Raw genomic sequence first — 22,577 nt, 5'->3', positions numbered from 1 at the left:
TATGGGATTACAGGTATTCATCTGGTCAGATGTTGTCCTGGTATGTTCCTACTGGGATTTGCTCTGAGTTCACTGCAACTTGCTCATGTCTCTCTGGTCTACTACAGTGTATCCCCGAGTTAGCAGAGTGCAAAGAAATTATCTACAGGAGTTAAAAGGCAAGGAGAGGAAAAGTGTTTTGTCCTGGGGGTTTGTTTTGGTTTTTTTTTAAATAGGTGAGAAAGGACTATGACAAAAATCCTGCTCTAGCTCATGAATGCAACCCAACACCTGAATAACTAAAACCAGATTTTGGCCCAATTACTAGAAAGTAATTCTTCTCCTGTCTTTATGACCTGTACTGCTGTTAATAGGAAGCTTCAACTTAACAAAAAGGAATAAAATTCAGCCCTAACTTAAAAGTCAGTTGATAAGGGGAAATGTTTAAAAAATACACACCCCACTCACAGAACCTTTGAGACCTGCAAATGTTTAAAAAGGAAAAAAAAAATAAAACCTGCAGCAGCTGCAATTTGAAAAACAACACTGACACTAAAAATAAGTAATTTTACTCATAAGTATCTCATAGCTTATTTGCAGATAGTTGTACACTCTGAGAAGAAGAAAAAAAATTGTAATAGGCCCTAGGTCAGCTGCATTGATTTAATGCATTACTTAGGCTGCCAGAGCAGAGGTAGAATCTCCTCGCACTGCATTAGGAGCGCCTCAAGCCTCCGTGACTCCTTTTGATCAAATCTCTGTGAAAGATGAGTGTCATGCCCTCTCCAAGCCAGCTGTGAGGGGACTGCCCTGCGACGGAGGAGCGCGCTGGAGCACAGCACTCCGGGGCAGCGAGGTGAGAGCTGGCTGCAGAGGTGAGAGGCAGACACAACTTCATACTGTAGGTCTGGAGAACACCAAGGGGGAGGATCTTATTTCACTCCCCTGTGCACAGCCTGAGCATACATCAGACCTTGAGGTGCTCAGAGTCAGACAAGAGTAAAGAGGCGTGTGATGGTTCTGCCTTAGTACTTGTACAGGCAGGAGTGTTTCCAGTACTTCTTTGTACAACTCACTGAGGGAATGGGAAACTGTTTTATAGCTCTGGAAACATAAGCACAGTAAGAATGTCTGAGGTAAGGAAAGTTCTTTGCAGTTTTATATGAATGTATGTTTTTACTGTGCAACTTTTACTTGTGGCTATGCACTGTGGAGATATAAAAAATGTTGCATTGGTGTTGTTTTGGGTAATGAACAATGGAGATGAGAGCTGTAGGGAGCTCTGCTCTCCATTTCTTAATTATGAAAAGATACTGTAAAAGTAGAAAACTAGTTTCTGTAAAAAAAATCTATCTTTTCTTTCTGCTGTGCACTGTAAACAACTGCGTGACTTTCCTGTTCTACAGTAAGTAATGCAGAATTGCAGGCTGACTATAATAAGCAGAGCCATCACTTGTGTAATTGTTTTCCAATTGAAGTAGTAGCATGTAAATCATAAATACTTGACAATGTTTAATTGTACAAGTCCTCAATATGCATTAATAGCAGTAAAGTCTGTGATTTGTGACTCAGATGTGTTTTGAGTCAAGTGCTTTAACCAAATACATTATCATTATCATGACGTATAAATACACTAGAGAGCAGACAACAATGTAATTTCACTACAAAGTTCTGTAGAAATTACCACTAAAGTGGAGTGTAATGTATGCCCTTTATATACAGTTTATTTTTGACTATTTAACATTTAGAAAATAAGGCAAGCAATTCTTTTCTTAGGATCAGTCTGTTTGTATTTTAGCGGGGGGGGGGGGGGGTGCCGGGGTGGGGGGGAGGAGGTGGGTGGGTTTAAGTATGAGTGTGTCTGTATGGGGGGATCTGGGTTTTTAAATATATTGTGCCAATTAAGAGTCTTGTATTGTGATGCATTTAACTTATTTATTTGGGTTTTTTTAATCACATAGAAAAATAAACATGGTTTAATTGTGAGCTCATGCATAATGACGTTTTGTTAGATGTGTTTAAGATGCAGCATTTTACTTTCTGGTTTATTAATTGGTCAAATACTTCTACTCGTCTGTGTAACGAATTCTTGGTTTAAAACTGACGAGAGGGCATATCACTAACCCAGGGGAGGACTACTGACATACACAGGCTGTGGTTTATCCTTCTGTAAAATCCTACGGATAAAAAGTGACACTTTTTTCCTCTTTCTTTTTATTTTCTTTTCTTTTTTCTTTTTTTATTTTTTTGTTTTGTTTTCATTTTTAGTTATTTTTCAGTTTGAATAACCTTGAAGCCAGGCAACATTCTGGTATTTTGGGGATGTGGGAGAGGGAAAATAAAATAGACTAGTTTTGTTTTAATTTAAAACAAACCATTGTTTGAAAGGCATTTAACAGTCAATTTTCACATCTGATCTGAAGTTGGATTTTATTGTGCTCATTTAGCTGAGATTGTTGTTCAAGCAATTCCATATAAATTTTTGTAATTCATGTAACTACTTGGCTTCTTGAACCTCAGGAGCTGATTGTTTGTCTTATCTTTTGGTGAGCTAACTCTGCGTTATGTTGCAAAACCTTGGGGCATGTTGTGTTTCTTCGTGTTCCTGCAGTCTGCAAGTGAAGTCAGCTTCATTAGTTTCATGATGGCACATCAGTACATGGCTGGTGTTGCCGCTTCCTTCAAGCTACTCCCGGAGCATGATCTGGGCTGCCTTGGTTTGGATAAGCTTGTAAGGATTTGTCAGCCAGATGTGACAAGATTGTCAAGAGGCAAGTAAAGAAGGAGATCTGATATTAATCAGTGCATAGCTTGGAGCCAAACTTTCTCAAATGCAGTGTAGTAACATGTTCTTCTCATTTACTGCTTCTCTTTGTGGCTATAGAACTGCCACTGTCTGAGTTTGACGGTTAAAAGGGATGCCAGCTAATAGTCTTTAATTGTAAGGATACAATTCTAGGTGGGAAAAGATCATATGCTTCTATTTTTAACATCCTTTTGGAAAATAAGTGCAGTTTGTTGTAAGATATGCAAGCGTTACATTAGACAAGAGTGTTTCTGTCCTTTGGTTTTAAAACAGTGAAATTGTGGCTCAGCTCTCAGTGCTAGAGGAGTGGGAGGTGGGGGAGTCTCATTCCACCCCAGGTCATGGGGCAAAGTGGGTCCACCATTATTTTAACTAACAACAGTGCGTGTTGGTTTGCTTTGTTCTACTGATTAGAACAATATACACTGAAGAATATCTTTCTAACTGCACCTTTTATAGAAAAGGGCAAAATATGGGCTTCTGAAGAATGTATTAGATACTGAACTAGATTATTTACCATTACATGTATAGTGCTGATAGTAGGTTTTTTTAATAATCAGTGTAATTGTGCAATTCTGTTTTAATTAAGCGCTAGAATTTTAAGCCGTTTGCAGCTTAATCAGACTTTTAACAGTAAGTGAACAGGTAAAAAAATAACTAATCTCATGGAAAATACATTTTTGTTATGCTTAATATATTATATAGATATTTTTTCTTGATTGATTTCTTAAAAGCAGTTATTCTGTTTGTTCTTTGAACTACTGAACCATATGCAACCTATTCAGCACCTAAAAATAATAGTATCTACAAACATATACAAACATTTGAGAGAGCTGAATCTTCACAGAAATAGGAGAAATTATTACAAATATTGGGTCACTTCACGGGCGTTTACTTGAACTTCTGCCTCCTGAGGCTGTGGTGAGGTTTGGCCTTTTGATACCAAATGTCTTGACTTCCAGCTTCCGTGTCTGTTCGTGATACTGTTAAGAGATCTGTTCCTACATATTGAGCGTGTCATTCCACTTCCAATCCAACAAGCCAGTGAATTTTTTGGTTTGCAGTAATAGATTTCATTACAATGATGCTAAACACACCTCTGATAAAAATAGAAATGTTTTATTTTAGATTAGAGCTTTTGTTCCAGATACGTGTTCTAAAAGCATTTTGGGATGATTTGGCATTTAGCAAACATTTTTCATGAAGATTTGAGCTGAAGTCTAGGTACATATCTTGAATTCATTATTCCATAAAATATCCACCAAAAGTAAGGGAGAAAAACTGATTTTGCCCTCTGGGTCATCTCCTGTCACTTCTGGCTTCAGTGGTGCAGTTCCCATGTGCTGTTCCTCTGTGCTGGAAACCAGCCGGTTTTGTCCTAGCAGATGCTACAATTGAAATTTTACAGCAAGTGTAATTTCCTGTCTTTTTTTAGTTTTTGTTTCTTATTATTTTGTTGCTGTCATTTAAAAAATCCTAGAGATTGAAATTTCAGTATTCAGACCCCAAAAATGTATTGAGGGAATGAGGAAAAGTGGCAGTTTTTAACCAGCTTCAGTCATTTTAGTATAAAGAACAATATTTCATTCCATGCTTTAAAACCATTAGAGAATTTAAACAAAGAGGAAAAAATATACGAAAGAAAAATGCTATTTTTTTACTTGAAATTTGAAATATAAATGATCATCAGTGAAAAATATGTGTACAATAGGTATTTTTTTATGTGAGAGTAACTGATATCTGAAAGCTAGGTGAAAATTTCCTCACCTGTGTTCAATAAAAAGGAATACTGAATTTTAAATTGTGAAATTACCAATGGAGCTACGCTGTTGCGTAAAATATTGCATAACTGTAGCACCATAGATAGTATCATGTGTATGTGTACAAATAGTGTTTGGGTTTAAAATTTATGAAATTGCATTAAATGGAATTGTGTAACACTAAGTATTTCAGAGAGCTTTTATTTCACTTTTATTCTTTAATCCATGTGTTCACTCCATATCAGGAAAAGGGAAGAAATTTTAACCATGTATATTTTATGGCTTTGAGACTTAAGCAGCGGTGCTAGGAGCTGAAAGATTTAGGATTGTCTTTAAAACATTAACTCATCCACATTGCACGCATGCACCATTTCATAAAGTACGTAAAGAGTTAAAAACAAGTTTTATAGGCCTTGCAATTGATATATTCTAATATTCCTCATTTCTCTTGTACTTGTGCATTTGTGTTAATAACACTTATTTCTTGCTAGCATAGGGATTAGAGTTAAATATTTAATTCAGCTTCAGTTCACGGCTAGATCTGTAGCTTCACCATTTAGTCTAGTATGTTTAGCATGTCAGTATGGATAAGTAGTATGTGCACAATTTATTTGTTAGATTAAGTAGCACCTAGTGCTTTATTGCATAAAATTTCATACCCTTTCTGTCCAGTGACTTACCTTACCCCTAAAGTCTGACCTGTTTTTTTCATCAATATCCAGCAATCTGTTACTCACTTTTGAAATGCACTAATAAGAAAAAAATTTCCTGTAAATTTATTAAAAACGGACATTACTTTAATATGTTGTGATAGATACGCTGCTTAATACCAGCAAAATATTTCTGACCTATGCAGGCTAGGGCAGGTATGCTGTCGGAACTGTAGCATTGCAGTCTGTTACAGAATCAAAGGTAAATAACAACTAAGATAATGATAACGTGATCTTTTCCTTCCTCAATTTGTATTTCTTGTTTTCATTTCCAAACCAAACCGTAAAAGAGGCTCTGCCTATGTCCCTGAGGTGGACCGAGCTGTCTGTCAGCACTTACCTGTTGTTAACAAGTGAGATTAATTGCAGCATAAGCCAGTCTATCTACAGCCACGCTGCTGAATGGCAAAATGAAGTTTTACTGTCCAGTGCTTTTTGTTTAGAGCAGCACTCGAGTGTGTGTGCTCACGCTCACACGCGCACACACACACGAATTCTTCTCTCTTTATAATTATTTTGACAGTGCCATTAACAAGAGTTGCCCTAAGGGGCCCTGTAGGGTAAGTGACATGCATGAGGAGTGATTTTCATCCCACAAGTTATGCTGTGATTAAAGCTTGGCCTTGCAGCGGGGCTGCCTTTCTCAGCAGCAGCTCCTTGTGCTTCCTCGCCCGCTGCAGTGCCCGAGTCTGCCCCGAGCTCCTCTGCTCGGCCGCCAGAGCTGCCACGGGCCCAACCAGCTCTGCGTGCTGAGGCTCTGCTTAGCTCAGTCTCCTGTCTCAGCTCCTCACTCCTAGGACTCTTTTCATTAGAAAAACTTCTTAATGAAGTGTTGATATGGGGACTGTCTTTTAAATCCATAAGAAGGGTTGATTTGACAGAGTGGTGCCATCCTGTGAAGGTATTACCTAATTTCACTTCTATCTTACTGAGCTTATTCATTCTCCTCACATTTTTGTCTGTTTTTGAGGACAGTTTAGTCAATTATTACAAGAGCAATTAAACATTCTCAACTCAAGGTGCTCAGTTGCCCCCACAAGAGAGAGATTTGGTCAAATTCTAGGCCGAAATTTGATTCGTTCAGCCCCACTGAGGGAGAGGGTAATGGAGTAATGCAATTTGCTGCAGGCTCTGGGTTGTAAATATCCTGATTATGTGTATTCTTAGGCTGTGGATGTTTAAAAGGAGGTCAGGTTTTGGTATCTGACCCCAAATAAACAGTATGGATATATACATAAGGATCCAGATAATTAATGGGTTGTGTTCCATCGTCTTATCTAGAAAATGTGTTCAACTTGTGGCCTTTGTGTACTTCTAGAAGAAAAATCATAATGTAATTCTACCACAGAACAGGGGTAAGTGGGAGCTAAGTGGTAGCTACACCAGCCAAAATTTTCAGTAGAATTGGGTAAGATCAACTTCTAAATCCATGGTTGGCCTCAGAAACAAAAGGTTTTTGTCTGGACTTTTCAAAGGTTCTTGCACCTCCTAAGCTTGGTAGGAATAAATGGTTGGTGTGAATGAAAACCAGCCAGATGACCAAGGAGCCATTGTCAGATTAGGAACTGAGTTGTGAGTGTAACTTTGTTTAGTGGCACTGTAAAAAGAAAATTGTAGCCCACCTCCACCTTTCCCATCTGTCTCCTATTTAGTCTCTTAAGCAGGAGACAATAATTTTCCTAAATTATTTTACTAATAAGAAATTTGTCATATGAATCATCTCGGGCCAGCATTTTTAATGTGTCTGAATGGAGAAGGTTGGAGCTATTTGGTCAGTTTTGGCTGTTTACTCTGTCTCATCTGTGCACTACTTTTCTCTACTTAATTAAAAGCTCAAAATACAGAAGATTTCAGATAAGTTTTCTGGATAAGACAAGTTGCAAAGCTGGTTTGCTTTTTAGGAAAGTTTGTTGTTACTTATGTTTATTAAATAACTATTAACAGCAGCTGTTACTTTGTAAAAAACAGGTTTTTTATATAAGACTGTGAAAGTAATATATGCATTCAGTCCAATATAATTAGAAATATTATAAGGAAATTTTTCTTATTTTAATCATTTTGTATAATTATTTATTTTTAAAAATTTATAAGCTTTAGTATAGAATTAATGGAACTTGCAGCAACCGAGTGCAGTGGATTAGGTGGAAATGTACTTGAATGGAAATCCCCTTGTTTAGGAGGCTCAGACTTGTGAAAGTCAGGCAGTGTTTCTGTGCTGTGGTGGTGAGGAACTTTCCAGGACCTTAAACACGTGACAGAAGGAACCACCACAGTACTGAGCTGGACACATGCAAGTTGTAGCATGGGCCAAGTCTTTGTGCAGAGTAACTCTCAGCTGGGCCTTGCTGTCAGACCTGTGCACATCCGTGTGCTGCAGTGCTCTATTCTTCCCTTTTCCCATTCCCAGCTCCACTCACAGGCAGCACAGGGCTTCCATATTCTGTCCATCCTCCAGGCATCTTGTTACCTCTTTGAAGTGAGCATGTCAGGAAGAAGAAAATGGCCCAGAGCCTTTCCTTGAAGATGCTGCAGGGGCCCTGCTAATGGTCTCCACAGGCAGATGGGATTCAGAGCCTTTCTAAACTGGGAGTACATTGAAACTTTCAAGGAACAATTAGAGGTACAGGGTGCTTAATCAAACAGATTTCTTATCAACATGCATTTCATGCCTAATTGTTGGGCTATGTCTTCAACAAGTACTTCCACCATCTAGAGCAGCCCGGCATGTTTTTTTATTGTGCGTGGAACATGCTGGCATATATTTTAATTCCAGTAAACTACAGAGAGCTCAACAGTGTATTGAAAACTGACATCTGTCTTGAGGAAGAACAGGTAAAAGGACTAAACATGCACTATAAAGTGGACAGGGGGGATACAAATACATGTGGAATGGATAAAACCCCAGATATTAGTATGATATGGGTAAGCTGGATTGTGATACAGTGAAAGTAAGGTGAACAAAATGTAGATTGAGAACTTGTTTTAAATCGTGACAAAACTGACAGACTCTGTTATTTATAACAGAATATATCCCAAGGGAAAGTGGCAAAAGTTTCCTGACAAAAATGGACAAAGCAAAGCTTTGCTCATTTGTATCATGTGGTAAAGGATGGCACTGAGAGATGCTTATGATAAAGAGGTTTTGATTTGTTTCTGCTTTCAGTGGTTGTGCAAAGGATTCAAACACAAAAGTAATCAAATGTAAGTCAGTGAGGAAAAAGGAATTTATTTAAACTCTGAAAATACACGAAACCTGGTGGATTATAGTAATAACAGGGAAGGAAAAAAAAAAAATTAACCAGAAGGGCAACTTCACACTCATTTGTAGTTACTGTTGTCTGTGAAAGGCACACACAGATTTGGATTTGGCCTTTGAGTTAGCTGTGGCTGTCCTGTTAATTTAAGAGATGGTAAAGGTATCTATCCCTTTACTTCCCTTGCAAATATTTTACAAGGAGCAAGCAAGAAAATACGTCCAAATCACCTCATGTATGTCTCATGTTTAATTTTATTTCTTCCCCCACTGTAAATCGTGCCTCTTTCTGCACAAATGTTGTTATTGTGGAGCCACTGTAGGTCTATTCTGCAAATTTATCCCACTTCTTTCCTACAGGAAAGTAGGAAAGTGCCCACCAGAGTACATACCATGGTGGGTTACATATATTCAGTGGGATTACCACTGATGATGAGATGGCCAAGAGATACGGCTTGTTGCTAGAAACCTGAGAGAGAGAGGGCAATGAAAGCAGCATCTGCTATAGCTCATCTAATGAAAGTTTCTCTCATGTGTTTGTTTCATTTAACTAAAATTCCTTCTTCAAACTTGCATTTTAAACTGATAGAAATTTCTAAGCCCTGCCTGCAAAATATATTCCTGTAACCTGGCATCAATGACACCATTTTGTCAGTAATGCTCATAGCAGAGCAGGGAACTCTCAAGCTCTTCATGTGATGGCAGTAGCTTGAAAAAAAAGCAGCAGTTTTTAAAGTGGTGAGAAACTTTGTGCAAAACGGTAAGGGTTTTTCTTAAATTCCAGAAAGTGCCAGAAGTGAGGGTGCTAACCTGTGAATTTATGTTGTTAAATAGCACCAGGGTAATCTGGGACTTGCTCTTCCATGTTACTGGTGTCTGCACTTGCTGCGTGCAGAGACCCAGAGCAACTTTCCAGCATGAGCACAGATCTCCAACTCAGTCCTGACAAGGTCTTCAGTATTTCCTTGCTTCTTAATTTATTTCCCAAGCCAAAGTGCTGCCAAACCAGAACCCTCTTAACACTGAATGAGATTGGATACACTTATCGTGCCCTTCTTGTCTTGCTGCTTTTCTTTAAACCTGTTGTGTATTGCAAGTAAGCATATGTCCCAGGAGACTTCCTCAAACTTGCTTTGTGAAATCAAGCATGATTATATAGCCAGAATCAGCATGAGTATGTCCCATTAGCCTGGGCTTTCCCTTTAGCTGTGAGGGCTGTGAGTGGGTTGCAAAGAAACATTCAGTAACTTTTGAAGCGTAATTGAAGCCACATCAATATCTGGCAAAATAAGTATGTGAGCAGGCGTGACTTGCAGGCAGCACATGTTAAGATGCAGTGATTAGTAGTCAGATGCTTTTCAGTGTCCAGTTTAATGGTTAATGTCTGTCTTGTAATGAGGGATCATTTTTATTTAAAGTTCAGCATTCAGATTCCCATGATCATGCTGGTAAAACCACAGAACATTTTGCTCAGTCTTTTCAACTCTATTTTTTAAAAGAATCAAGAAAGTAGGTCTGATAATGGATTAGGGAAGATCCATTTGTGAAGGAGAGAGTGACTGGAAAGCAATACCAAGATACTTGATGATAGCATAAGATTTAGTTTTTTAGACCATCTGCCTTCTGTTTCTAGAAAATGAAATTAAATAATTATGTGAATGAAAGGATTGTACTTTAAAAAATTTCCACTGTAATTTCCGTCTACATTTCCAATCCTTTAATTATAATTTTCAAGCTTTGCATCTATGCAATATAGAAAGTTATTTCTTTGTTCTGCAGAATGAAATTGTGTGTACATTCCACTTGTTAGGAAAATAAAGCTTATTAAAAGACTTGATATAATTACAGTACCTTAGACTAGGCTATTAAGGACAGTAGGATTAACGGGCAAAAGACAAGGGTATTATTTTCATGAAGTATTGCTAAATTTCTTTTCCATAAAGTCTGATATGTGTTAATTTGGGAGATAATCAAGGTGCATATCGTACAAATACCTTTTTAAGTTGAACAGTGACAATTTAAATTGTTATTCACTGATTATTTCAGAAGTTAATTTTGCTTTGTTATATATTCTGTGACTATATATTATTATACATGTTGCTATAAAAGCTTTAGGAGAAACAGGCTGTGACAAGCACAAATGAAGGGAAATACTAAAAACCAAAAAAATCACCATTGTTTCTTCTTAGGGATTCTTTCAAGTAATTTTTTAAGTCAGCAGAGATCCCTGATCCGAGGGTGTTAGCAGGGTGCAAGCTAACTCCTTCTAGTTTGCAGAAGCAATAATGTGACTTGAGAGAGGTTCAGTTCAATATTTAGAATAAAGGGAGAACTCTACTCCCTTTATAACAGCTGCTTTCATATATGTAAAACAAAATGCCCTCCTTTTACTTGTTCCTGTTTTGGTGTATGCAGTCTTCTACACATACACAGGAAAGCAAAATAAACACATGTACCATATAGAAGAATGTTCTTACAGAAAGCTATGAAATGCAAAATTTGGTGTGGTGTATCTCTCTTGTCCAAGTACACAAATTAAATAGAAAAGGTAGTTTTAAGGGTCAGTGATTTGTGGAACGTGTCCAAAGGAAAAGGAATGAAAAAAATGTTGAAATCTCAATTAACTTATCATCCTGACAGCTTTTTTCATTGTGCAGATTTCTGTTACTTCTTGCAGAAAAAGGAAGTACTCTTTTGTAATTTTGTCTGAAGGAAATGTACAAGATGCGTTTATGGAATGCACTGCACCTTACTGAACCTAGCAGGGTTGCCTGTGGAAGGGCTTCAGTCCAGGCAAGTCACAGAATATTATGTATGCAGAGAGGCAGAAGACTCAATCTGCATTATTGTTTGATATCTTGTGGTAGAAATGAATCCAGTCAACTACACATTTTCTTCCCCCAACCTTTCCATAAGAAATTTATAGCTTTTTATATGGAAGTATTTTAGCTTCTAAGTGAGAATACATCCTCCATTAAAATGAAGCAATGCTGCATAGGGTATTGATGTGTATTTTATGACTTTATGGGGAGCACAGAGCTTTCCTCAAGAACACAGGATTTTGCAGCGGCTCCTTTAAAAGATTAAAGGCAAAGTGATTCAGAGATTTCAAGAGCCCTGTTGCCACTTGTTCCAATTCTTCAAATACAGGCAAATCTCAGCATCAAGTCACTGCAGTTTGGAGATGTGCATGTAAGGTAACTCATGGATTTAAAATCTCACTCCAAATCCATTACTGTGAAGCACTAGACATCCAAATGTCATGAACATGCTTGTTTGTAGTAACCTTTTGTATGCAGTGTCCTCTTCTGCCCTGAGTCAGCCAGAGGCTGCAAGTCTAAAGAAATGCCCATTGTAAATCTCAGTGAATTAACTTTCTGCAATGTACTTTTAAGTGTTTCTTGCATCCATCTTTCATAGGAAGTTTTTGGACAATCAGGCTTCCTTGTATGTTTTCTGAAGTGCCAGTGTGGGAATGCCACGGCTTCCCTTTTTCTTCAAATCTTATCTTACTTTGCTTGTGGGTATTTTCAGGAGTGGAAGTCACCATTTTGCATAAAACTTTAGCAGAGGTAATATTAATTTAAAAGCAGAAAAATGCCTACATTTTACAATTGCATGATCTAACTCTTTTTCTTTATTATTCCAGTGAAGACTTTCTGCACATATTTGCTTTCCCTCCCTCAGTAAATATTCTGTTTATACAGGAGCTATTCTCAGTGCCAGATCCAAGCAGTGTAGAATCCTGCAAAAGCTTTGCTCCGTAGTAAATCCCTCTGGAGCTTTAACTAGGACCTCCAAGTTGTCTGTTTGCCTTGTCCAGCAGATGGGCACATACAGAAGAAATCATATATTCCAGGAAAAAGTTTGTATCACCCCATTGATTAGGGACATCTGAATACTAATTTGATTTGTATTATAGATGACCTTGGTGAGGGTAAAGCGATGTACAAATTGAACAGTGCAACTGGTGTTCTGTCTGCTCTATTTTGCTTTCAAAATGTGATTGTTTAGTCTTTGAAGAGTTAGAGTACTTTTTGGTGAACTTTGTTACTGAGGAACATTATTGAACTCCTGTGTCTTTGACAGAATATAAATATTCCATGTGAATTCTAGGTGTGTAGGGCATGGCATCTGTGCAGAGCTGATGCATTGCTCATTAGAACATGCTATATTGCAGTATGGAGTGCCAGCAAAACTGCAAGAGAGGGGGTCTTTCATCTGTACAGCTTTGTTTGCATGAGGATCATAGCTTAGATGAATTCATAATTTATAACAATAATTGTTATGAAGGTGCTTCAACCTAAATAAATCCACGGAAGTGTTCCTATGTATATTGTTAAATATTCTGCTTCCATATCACTGTAGTGTTTCTGCTGTGACTTGAGTCTTCCAGGCAGAGGTAGCCTTGTATAACTCAGGCTTTGCCTGGATTACTTACATTGCACATTGATAGGTCTGTGTTGGTATGTTAATTCTGTCTTCATATGGATTTTATGTATACTGTAGATGTATAATCTGCACACTCTGAATGGCGCTTATATGTTATCTATCATGCTTTCCATTGATCTCCAGGCTATCCGGTGCACTCTCGTGAACTGTAGTTGTCAGTGTTTCAAACCTGGGAAAATAAATCAGCGACAATGTGACCAGTGCCGGCATGGATGGGTAGCACATGGTAATACCTGTTTTTACAATCTATAGAAAACCATTTAGGATCCTCATAACTATTACATGCTTTTCGTGTCACTCCTCAACCCCCACCCCAATATTAATTGCATTTCATTTTCTCAGGACTCCAGTTTATTTACATTTTGTGATTTTTATTTTCAGCCCTGAGCAAACTAAGGATTCCAAACCTCTACCCATCAAGCCAAGTAGAAATAGTTCAATCCAATGTTGTCTTTGATATCAGTAGCCTCATGTTGTACGGAACCCAAGCCATTCCCGTGCGCCTTAAAATTCTGCTCGATCGGCTATTCAGTGTTCTGAAGCAGGAAGAGGTGATACAGATTCTCCATGCTCTGGATTGGACACTGCAGGATTATATACGTGGATATGTGCTACAGGTATTTAGAGGGGCATGTGAAATAGAAATATGACAGTTAAGTAGTTTTCTATCTTAATCTTCTCAGTGGTTCACAATGTGTTAACAGTGTGGCACATGTGAAAGGCAGTAATAAACCTGTGCAAGCTTAATGCCAGAAAAGAAAAGGTGGATTTCTAGTGATTGGTTTATTTCTTAGTTGGACTTAATTGAAATCTTTCTATTTGCTCAAATCTAACAACAAAGGTAAGCAAAAAATAAAGATCAAAAGTTACTGGTAATGTAAAGGCTTTAGAACTTGTTCCAGTATTGTTTAAACAGTGAGTTTGCTTTTATACAGCAGAATAATACATCAAGAAATAAACTTACCATTATTTAAAACACCAGGGACAATATTCATCTCTGGTAGTGCTATCGACCTTACTGGAGCTGCAGCCAGAGTGTATTTGGCCCCATGTGCTTACACTGATGTTAGTCCTTGCTGCTGTGGAAGTTACCTTTTATGTAAAGTAACATTATGATCTTACATTATGACATGAATCAATATTTAATGGTCTTGATAATCTTGCTTTTTAGTGTTAGGATTAAAAATATGGAATCAATTACCTTGAACCTCTATCACATGAAAAATTTATAATGTTACGTTCTTCATCATCTTAGAAACTCTTACATGCACTGTGAAAAATCTCAGTAGGCCATCAAATACATGTTCTGTGATAAAATATTTATTGTAGTTATTGGGAAAAGTTAGGCATAGCTAGAGTTTGAAAGAACTCCAACACTAGTGTAATTACAGCTGTGCTCTGTGAAAACTGGCAATAGATCAATATAGGTTCATTTGTTCTCTGATCTTAGTTGCTTGGAAGATTATTAAACTTGCAATGAAAGAATACTTGACTTAAATGAGGAGCTAAATCTTGGTCTGATTGCTCCATCTCTCCTGTCTGTGCTTACAGGATACTATCTGTTGTTCAAATAACGTGTCTTAATTTTTGTGCAAAAAAAATAGTTTATTGGAAACTATTACTGTCAGTTCAGGAAGAAATAATATCACCAATGTGATAAAATTTGGAAGAAATTATCACAGAATTCACATTAATGTCATTAAATGGAGTGTTTTTGATTTTTTGCTAGAGAATAAATTTTAGTCCCTGAAAAACATGAGAGATTTGAGGGGAAGTGTTTTTTGTTTGCCTTAACTAATGTCTAACGCATTTAAATATTTTTTGCTTTAGGATGCTTCAGGAAAGGTGTTGGATCACTGGAGCATAATGACCACTGAAGAAGAACTGGCTACTTTGCAGCAGTTCCTTCGCTTTGGAGAAACTAAGTCCATTGTAGAGCTAATGGCAATTCAAGAGAAAGAAGGGCAGTCCATCATAATACCACCACCAACTGCCAATTTGGATATTAGGGCATTCATTGAGAGCTGCAACCCACACAGTCCTAATTTTTCTGCTTCCTTGGACAAAATGAGTCCCACCAGCATTCATCCCTTTGAGAATATTGTAAATAGTATGGCTTTCATGCTGCCATTTCAGTTTTTCAGTCCAGTGCCTCCACCTTTGATAGGTTCACCACCAGAAAGACATTTGATTGAGCAAGGTCAAGACCATAGCAACGAAACCAAACAAGATCTTCAGATACCATTTTCTGAAAACAGTTTCTTAACTTCTAGTTCTGCACCATTTCAGGTTGAAAATGAGAGGAGCATAAATGGTCCAGATATCACTAAAACAGAAGATGATGCCCTTTTAAGTGATTCCAGTTCACATAATACAGCAGCCAAGCTTGAAATGACAGCACTATCACCAGAAAACAAAATGAAATCTGTTGAAAAGAATGCTGGGCCAAGGAAAGGGCGTGTCTTCTGCACTGCATGTGAAAAAACATTTTACGATAAAGGTACTTTGAAAATACATTACAATGCTGTTCATCTGAAGATAAAGCACAAATGCACCATTGAGGGCTGCAATATGGTGTTTAGCTCATTGCGTAGTCGAAATCGACATAGTGCAAATCCTAACCCCAGACTCCATATGCCAATGAACAGAAATAACAGGGATAAAGATCTAAGAAATGGTTTGACCATTGCTGGACCTGGAGATAGTAAAAGGACAGAATTCACAATTTTAACTCCGGATAGCAGAACTATTTCCAACTATGCCAGCTCTTGTACAGATTCAAAAGGCCAGGTGGGATTTTCCAGTATTGGACATAATGGTGTCCTCTTTCCAAACCTGAAGACAGTACAGCCCGTTCTTCCTTTTTACCGTAGTCCAGTCACACCAGCTGAGCTTGCCAATACTCCAGGTACTCTTCCTTCTCTGCCTCTTGTTTCATCCTCCATACCAGAGCAGCTTGTTTCCAATGAATTGCCATTTGACATGCTCCCCAAGAAGAAGTCTCGTAAGTCCAGTATGCCCATTAAGATAGAGAAAGAAGCTGTTGAGACACCCAATGAAAGTAGCGATGTTGCCAGTTCTGAAGATGATTCACGCCTGCAGGGGGTAAGCGATGGAGAGCTTGAGACCTGTGAGCATAAGATAGAGAAGCGGGTGACCGACAGGGTGGAAAAGCACCCCCATTCAGGTAATTCATGGAAATCTCTCTCTGGGGTAGAGGGCCCAAAGTATTTTGAATCTGTCTTTGCACCAAATAACAAATACATCGAGGATATCTCTGAGAATGAATTGCAACACTGTGAGAAAGAGGTTAAACCAGAAGAAAACCAACCATTAAAAATAGTTTCCCATGAGATTATATATGAAGATCCAAAACACCACCACAGTGATGTTATAAAACCAGTGACTGAACCCCCCATGTATATTAACGAGCAGTCAAAGCACAGGATTCCTAAAAATGACTGCCCTGAATTGCAACACCACTTGCTGACCGGGGGCTTTTTCAGCACTTTGTCAAACAGGGGTGCTGCCATTCCTTGTTTTGAAGACTCTAAAGATATGGATCATGTCAGTCAACATGCACTAGGGATTCAGAAGGAAGAAAGCCGCTTTCATTGTGACATCTGTAAGAAGACTTTTAAAAACCCTTACAGTGTAAAAATGCATTTCAAAAATGTACATCTCAAAGAAATGCATATTTGCACAGTTGAGGGCTGTAATGCTGCTTTCCCTTCTCGTAGAAGTCGAGACAGGTAAGAAAATCATAAACAAAATTGTATTTATTTTACCATCACAATGGAGCCTAATTTGAAATTAAAATGAGTGTTTGAGGAATGGAGCCTACAAATATTTTCTGTGTATCCTCGTATAACAGGTATGATAACTTATCAGAACATGCTTGAAATGAAAATCCATTGAAAGAAACATTTCCTTTCCACAAGACTACAAGGTATTAAATAAAGCTATGAAAATTTCATAACTGATAAAGGCTGCAGTAGTTGAAAGAATACTTTAGTACATAAAGGGAAGGCCATAAGGGTATGAATTCAGCAATTTTCCAGTAGATGCATGTGTGGACTTACGTGTTTAATATGTAGTTTCATATATATTTTAATGTATACAGTGTTTTTAAAGAAAAAGCAATGAGGTCATTTTAGGAAATCTTCACTTGCCCTTGTCCTTTCTTTACTCAAGGATTTGGAACAGACTGGTGAGAAAAAGCCCATAAGAAAAGCAAGATTAGTCTTTGTCAGCCCAAAATTAACCTTGTGCAGTGGTAGTCTAACACTATCTGCTGTTTACCCATATCAGTAGTGCTTTTCTGTGAGATTAAATACTAATTTCTAAACTAAGGCATGAGCTTGATTCAGTTTAATGTTCATTTCAGTACTGTATTGCTGTAATTCATTTTATTTCGGCCTATTATGCACATTAACTGAGCAACGAGAGCCAAGGTTTTGTTGTTGACCATCAGTAATGTATTTGAAGTGGTCAGATAGGTAACAAAGCTATTCAAGTGCAGCGAAGTGTTACAAGTTTCCCAAGTGTGTGTAGGGGTGTTAGAGCAGCTTTTGGCTGCAGGGATATCCATGCCTGGATAGTAGTTCAGAGTGACACAAGGTTTAGATTGTCTGTAATCTGCTAGGAGTGCTGGAGCCAGCTGATGCAATCCAGAGAGGATGAGCTGGTCTCTGAGGACTGGCTGCTGCATCTGAGATGCACAGATTCATCTGCTGCTGGCAGGGCTTCATACCCTGCTGCCTGCATCTTTCCAGATGTGAATTCCTCTGCACTGTAAGTGCGATATGGGCCACAGGAAAGAAGGCCAGCAGTAAGATTTGCATTCACATGCCACAAATTCCTTCCCACACCAATATGTTGAGATAAGTTTTCACATAGGTGCTTTTGGAAGATGGGCTAAAAAAAAAAAAAAAGGCAAGTGAGCTCAGAAGACATTTTACAAGCTTTGTAAGCTTTGTACAAAACAATAGTTATTTGTAGCAACTTTGCAGAAGTTTCTAGACTTTAACATAGAGTAGTGTGACTACAAGTGCTAAATATTTGTGTGCCTTTTTGAACAATTCATGGTTCTGTTTAAACCATGAGGGCAAGGAGAAAGACAAATGTTTTGTTTGTATTACAATAAACAGCCTTCTAGACAGAGCCTGTAAGTTCCCAGTGAGAAGATTGATAATATTCAATGAGGAGCAGTGATTCTGTATGCTTTGGTGGTTTTAAACTGAACCCAGAGATGCCCATTTGAAAACTGCCAGTTGCATATAATTCAATTTTCCTTTTTCAAGGAAACTCCTGTCAAGAAAAGGCTCTGTACTGATGTGTACAGCTGCATCCTGGACATGGTTGCAGGACATGAGATCATCAATATTTTTTGCAGATTCAGATGTCAGTCCTTTCCTGCTTTGTCCATTGGGAAAGAATCTTGTTTCTTACCCACCTCAGTCCATTCTCTGATCTCAGTTCAGTTTACAGGTTTCTGGTCTGTCCCCCACCTCTTTTAGACTTAGCACTAGATCTAGCAGAGCAGGCAGCTACCCCCAATGCAGGTGATTGCTGTAGAGTTATTGCATGGAATTTGCCAGTGCAAGCAAGTTCAGAAACCCACTCACATGTGTAAATTGTCCATGTGCACTCCCAGTGTAGTAGGTGGTCAAATCTGAAGTATACAATTCATGCATGCTACTAAATATTGATTTTTCCCTTTCTTTGTTTATGATCATTATGAAACAGCTGCTAAGTGAGGTGAAACACTTTCTTGCTAAGCTTGTCTTTGTTCTTCTAGACATAGTTCAAACCTAAATCTTCATCATAAACTTCTGACTAAAGATACACTGGAATTCAACAACCATTTCAATGCAACATACCTCTTGAAAGACATGGCTAAGGAGTTTTGCCAAGATGTCTCTTTAAAACAACACGTTGGACGTACTTCTGTAATCTTCAAAGGAATGAACAGAACAGGCAGCTACATTTTTCCAATGAGCAAAATTGCAGAACCCTGTTCTGAGAGTTATGGATATGATCCATTAAATGATGGAGCTGTTCTGGATCTAAGCACTACTTCCAGCGTTAAATCTGAAAGCAGTGCTCATTCTTCTTGGGATTCTGATGGAGGAAGTGAAATATGCACCATGCCCTTGGATGATAGTGATGAAAGCTGTGAAGGACCCAGCCTAATGCCCAGTGATGAACTCTACCAAGACTGTACTCTAATTGAGAAAGCTAATCAAAACTTTATAAACTTACCTTCCAGTTTGCCAATAACTTGTCATATATGTCAAAAAACATACAGTAATAAAGGAACTTTCAGGGCTCATTACAAAACTGTGCATCTCCGCCAGCTCCACAAATGCAAAGTCCCAGGTTGCAACACAATGTTTTCATCTGTTCGCAGTCGGAACAGGCACAGTCAAAACCCCAATCTGCACAAAAGTCTGGCTGGGTCACCAACTAGCTTACAGTAAGATCAGACTGATCTTAATTTATTTCTGCTAAGAATTAATCATTTCAATTAAGGAATGTGTTAACATTAGTTTTATTTAAGCTCATTTGACTTCTAGCTCACTCAACAACCACAAGTTCTTTTCTCCTGTGTGTGCTCTCCAGCAGTGTCAGTTTGCAAAGCTTGCTGCTGTAGTTTTTGTGCAATTGTTTGATGTTGAACAGCTAAAACTTCTGTAAGGAAAAGAAGACATCTTAGAAAGGGGGGAAATAGGGAGACATTAATTAAAGTGTTTCTGATACCTGTGAAGTATTACTTGCCACAATAGGAGTGTCAAATGAGAACCATCATTACTTGTGTTTACATGTTAAATGGGGTTTTGTGTTGTGTAAGAAATGAGTAATGATTGGGGTAAGTTTCCTCTGGTTGGGTTGAGAATTTTGAAGCTGCCATTTCATTCCTGAGACCTTAGTCTGAAGTTGACTTGCCAGTGTTAGTAGAAGAGAATATATGTACTTAGCTATACCCCAAAATCCAAAGGTGAAAATACAAATTTGGGAAAACTGCATAAAGTCCAAATCCTCTGAAAATCCTGCAGTCCTTACTCTTTAAGTTTGCAATTCACTTCAGTAAATATTACAGTATTTTGGGTTTCTTAGAATTTAATACCATTTTCTTTGCAGGAAAAGGGGCTACTTAACTTTTTGGCAGAATAGCCTGAATAAATATGAGACATTCTGATAAATTGTAGTGGTAGAAAGAATGAATAAGTTAAACTAAAATTTCTAAACTATAGCAAATGCATCCACAAACTAAGGGGAACAGTAAGCCCTTTAATTTAAAATGCACTTTTTGAGTTCTACTTTCAGAAAGAGAAAATTTTTGTGAAAAATATGGAAAAAAAAAAAAAAAAAGGAAAAATCCCCATCTAAATATCCAAACTGCTTAGGAGTTTGAGGGTGCAATTCTAAGCCTCTGAGAGAAAGTGGATGGAGTGGATAGATACATCTTCTATGATGCAGCAATTATTTTCTCTTACCAGTGGGGGATAACTTGTGTTGATCTTTGCAACTATAGAAGAATACTTATTCTCATTCACACCTCTTTTTTTTTTTTTAATAAGAAATTTGTTCAATATCTGTTAAAATGTTTCATATCTTTGAGGTTGCCCCTGTAATTAACAGTATTCTGCATTACGTTCTATGCACTTAAGACTGGCCTTGCATTGTATTTAAAAACACTTTAATATTTAATTTGTAGTCACATCATACAAATGCTGTGTGTGTACTTGTGGTGTGTCCTTTTTCAGTCATTTGCAAAGAGGAAAAGAAATAAGAAAGCAAGTTTTGCAGTACTTTTTTACTTTATTCCACCAGTGGAAATCTGTTGATCAATTCTAGTATGCGAGCATGACATTGACAACACAATCTGTACATATTATACCAAAGTGCTTACAGTATTTGTGGTTTCTAGAACTAGTCTAGTTTTCCAGTATAACTGGATCTTAGTCTTTTTTCATTTTTGTGACTGAATAGAAATAGACTAAAATTCAGGAATTCATATGTATGTAGAAAGAATAGTACAATGCTATTGCCATATGTCTTGATGTTTAACTTATTCTAAAAAATACTATGGTATTGTAACCATTTCATATTGTATAAAAGAAACAAATGTGTACTGATTATTTCACCAATTCTTTTGAAAACTGGTTTGTGTGTGAGTATGGGTTATGCAAGGAAAAAACATGACACAGTTGTAAATGTTTGTGCTCACTAGAAATGGTTTCCATGCATTGTGTAAAGTAATCTTCTATTTTTTTAATTTACTGTAGGTTTATGTGATATTTAAAATAATGCATTTGTGCTTGAAGCCGTCAGGAAAAAATACTAGCCTGCGGAAAGTCGTGCTATTGCTTTGAGGTTTTGTGTTCTGGGGGGAATCGGGGTTTTGATTTTTTGGGGGGAGTAGAGTGGTGTTTGTTTTGTTGAGCATTTTTCATTGTTGTTTTCTTCAGATTTTTAGTAGAAACTCCTATCAGTGGGGGTCATCGTTTGAAAGCTAAGGGCACAATCACAGGAGACCCAATTGCTCCCAGCCTTTTGATAGTATAAATCAATTATTTGTTATCCAGCTATTTCAAGCTCTTTTTTTTTTTTATACATATATATACATATATATAAACCTCTTTGTTTAATCATTAACTGGTTTTTTGAAGCAAAATGTGATGTAAACAAATGTAATGCCCATTTACTTAGTTTTCACTGTGTCAAAAAAAGAAACACATTTGTATACCCTAATAATTTTGTATGTGTTAATAAAAACCAATAATAATGCCTCTGATTGATTCAGAAAAGTAGGCTTTTTTGCTTGAAAATACTGCTATTCTTAATTTTGATTTAAAAAAAAAAAAAAGATATGTTTCTGTCTGTAGAGAGCACTGGTTTGACAATGGTACTAACTTATTCCATAATAAGGAAGTGTCATTATATTAATGAGCCATTAGAAGTAATGTAATGAATGTTGTCAGGTATTTTATTGATTTTTTTTTCTTTGTGCAGTAGGCAAGGGTAGAGGTTCATTTAAAAGCTGTCAGCTAAACAGAAGGTAAACATCTCATCACTGAGATCCACACTGAAAGATATTTTGTGCCCTCTTTATTCTTTATACTTTGAAAGGGTTTCGTGGGGGGTTTTTGTTATTTCTCAAAATCCTGGACAGGATGGGAGATTTCTCAGAATAGGCTAACTTTCAGTACCCCTAGAGCAGCATATGTATCTCATGAAGCATTTGTGTAGCTCCCTCCTCCTAATGACCACAATGTGGCTGGACCAAGCCTTGACATCTCCTGTTAGTTTTAAATACGTGTGATGCTTATAGCAGCCCGTATCACATATTCACCACAGATGTTGAATGAAGGAACTTCACTTCAGAATAGTAGTACCATTATTTTTGGAGCTTTTCAGAGTCAGTCTGGAGAGCTGAAGCAGCTTTCCCTGGCTGGGGCTCAATTCCAGAGATGCTCACATCTGCAATCTGTGAGTATGTGCAGTTGGGGGCCCAACTCTTTGCCCGAGATTTGAACTGGGCCTGGGCATGCCCACCCTTGCTACTTAAGTATGTTGCTCCTTTATTGTTTTTATCTTTTTTCTTCTCCCTT

At 37.6% G+C, this 22,577-nt stretch overlaps 1 protein-coding gene across 1 annotated transcript; it reads left to right on the top strand.

Moving 5' to 3' along the window:
- Positions 1-953: 953 nt before the first annotated feature.
- BNC1 (basonuclin zinc finger protein 1) lies at positions 954-21,760 on the top strand. Its single transcript, XM_030281494.4, has 5 exons — positions 954-1,115; positions 13,084-13,186; positions 13,342-13,577; positions 14,791-16,712; positions 18,761-21,760. The coding sequence occupies exons 1-5, from the start codon at positions 1,107-1,109 to the stop codon at positions 19,440-19,442; spliced, it is 2,952 nt and encodes a 983-aa protein (XP_030137354.4). The 5' UTR covers positions 954-1,106; the 3' UTR covers positions 19,443-21,760.
- Positions 21,761-22,577: the final 817 nt, after the last annotated feature.

The sequence above is a fragment of the Taeniopygia guttata genome, chromosome 10 (genome assembly GCF_048771995.1).
Source record: "Taeniopygia guttata chromosome 10, bTaeGut7.mat, whole genome shotgun sequence".
In the NCBI taxonomy this organism is placed as follows: domain Eukaryota; kingdom Metazoa; phylum Chordata; class Aves; order Passeriformes; family Estrildidae; genus Taeniopygia; species Taeniopygia guttata.
Note: the sequence above shows the minus strand (reverse complement) of the source record. Positions and strands in the feature narration are given on the sequence as shown.

Excerpts from the sequence above, each read along its gene's own strand:
- BNC1 (XM_030281494.4), top strand. Across the intron at positions 13,578-14,790 it reads TACGTGGATATGTGCTACAG|GATGCTTCAGGAAAGGTGTT; the intron begins GTATTTAGAGGG and ends TTTTTGCTTTAG. Across the intron at positions 16,713-18,760 it reads TCTCGTAGAAGTCGAGACAG|ACATAGTTCAAACCTAAATC; the intron begins GTAAGAAAATCA and ends TTGTTCTTCTAG.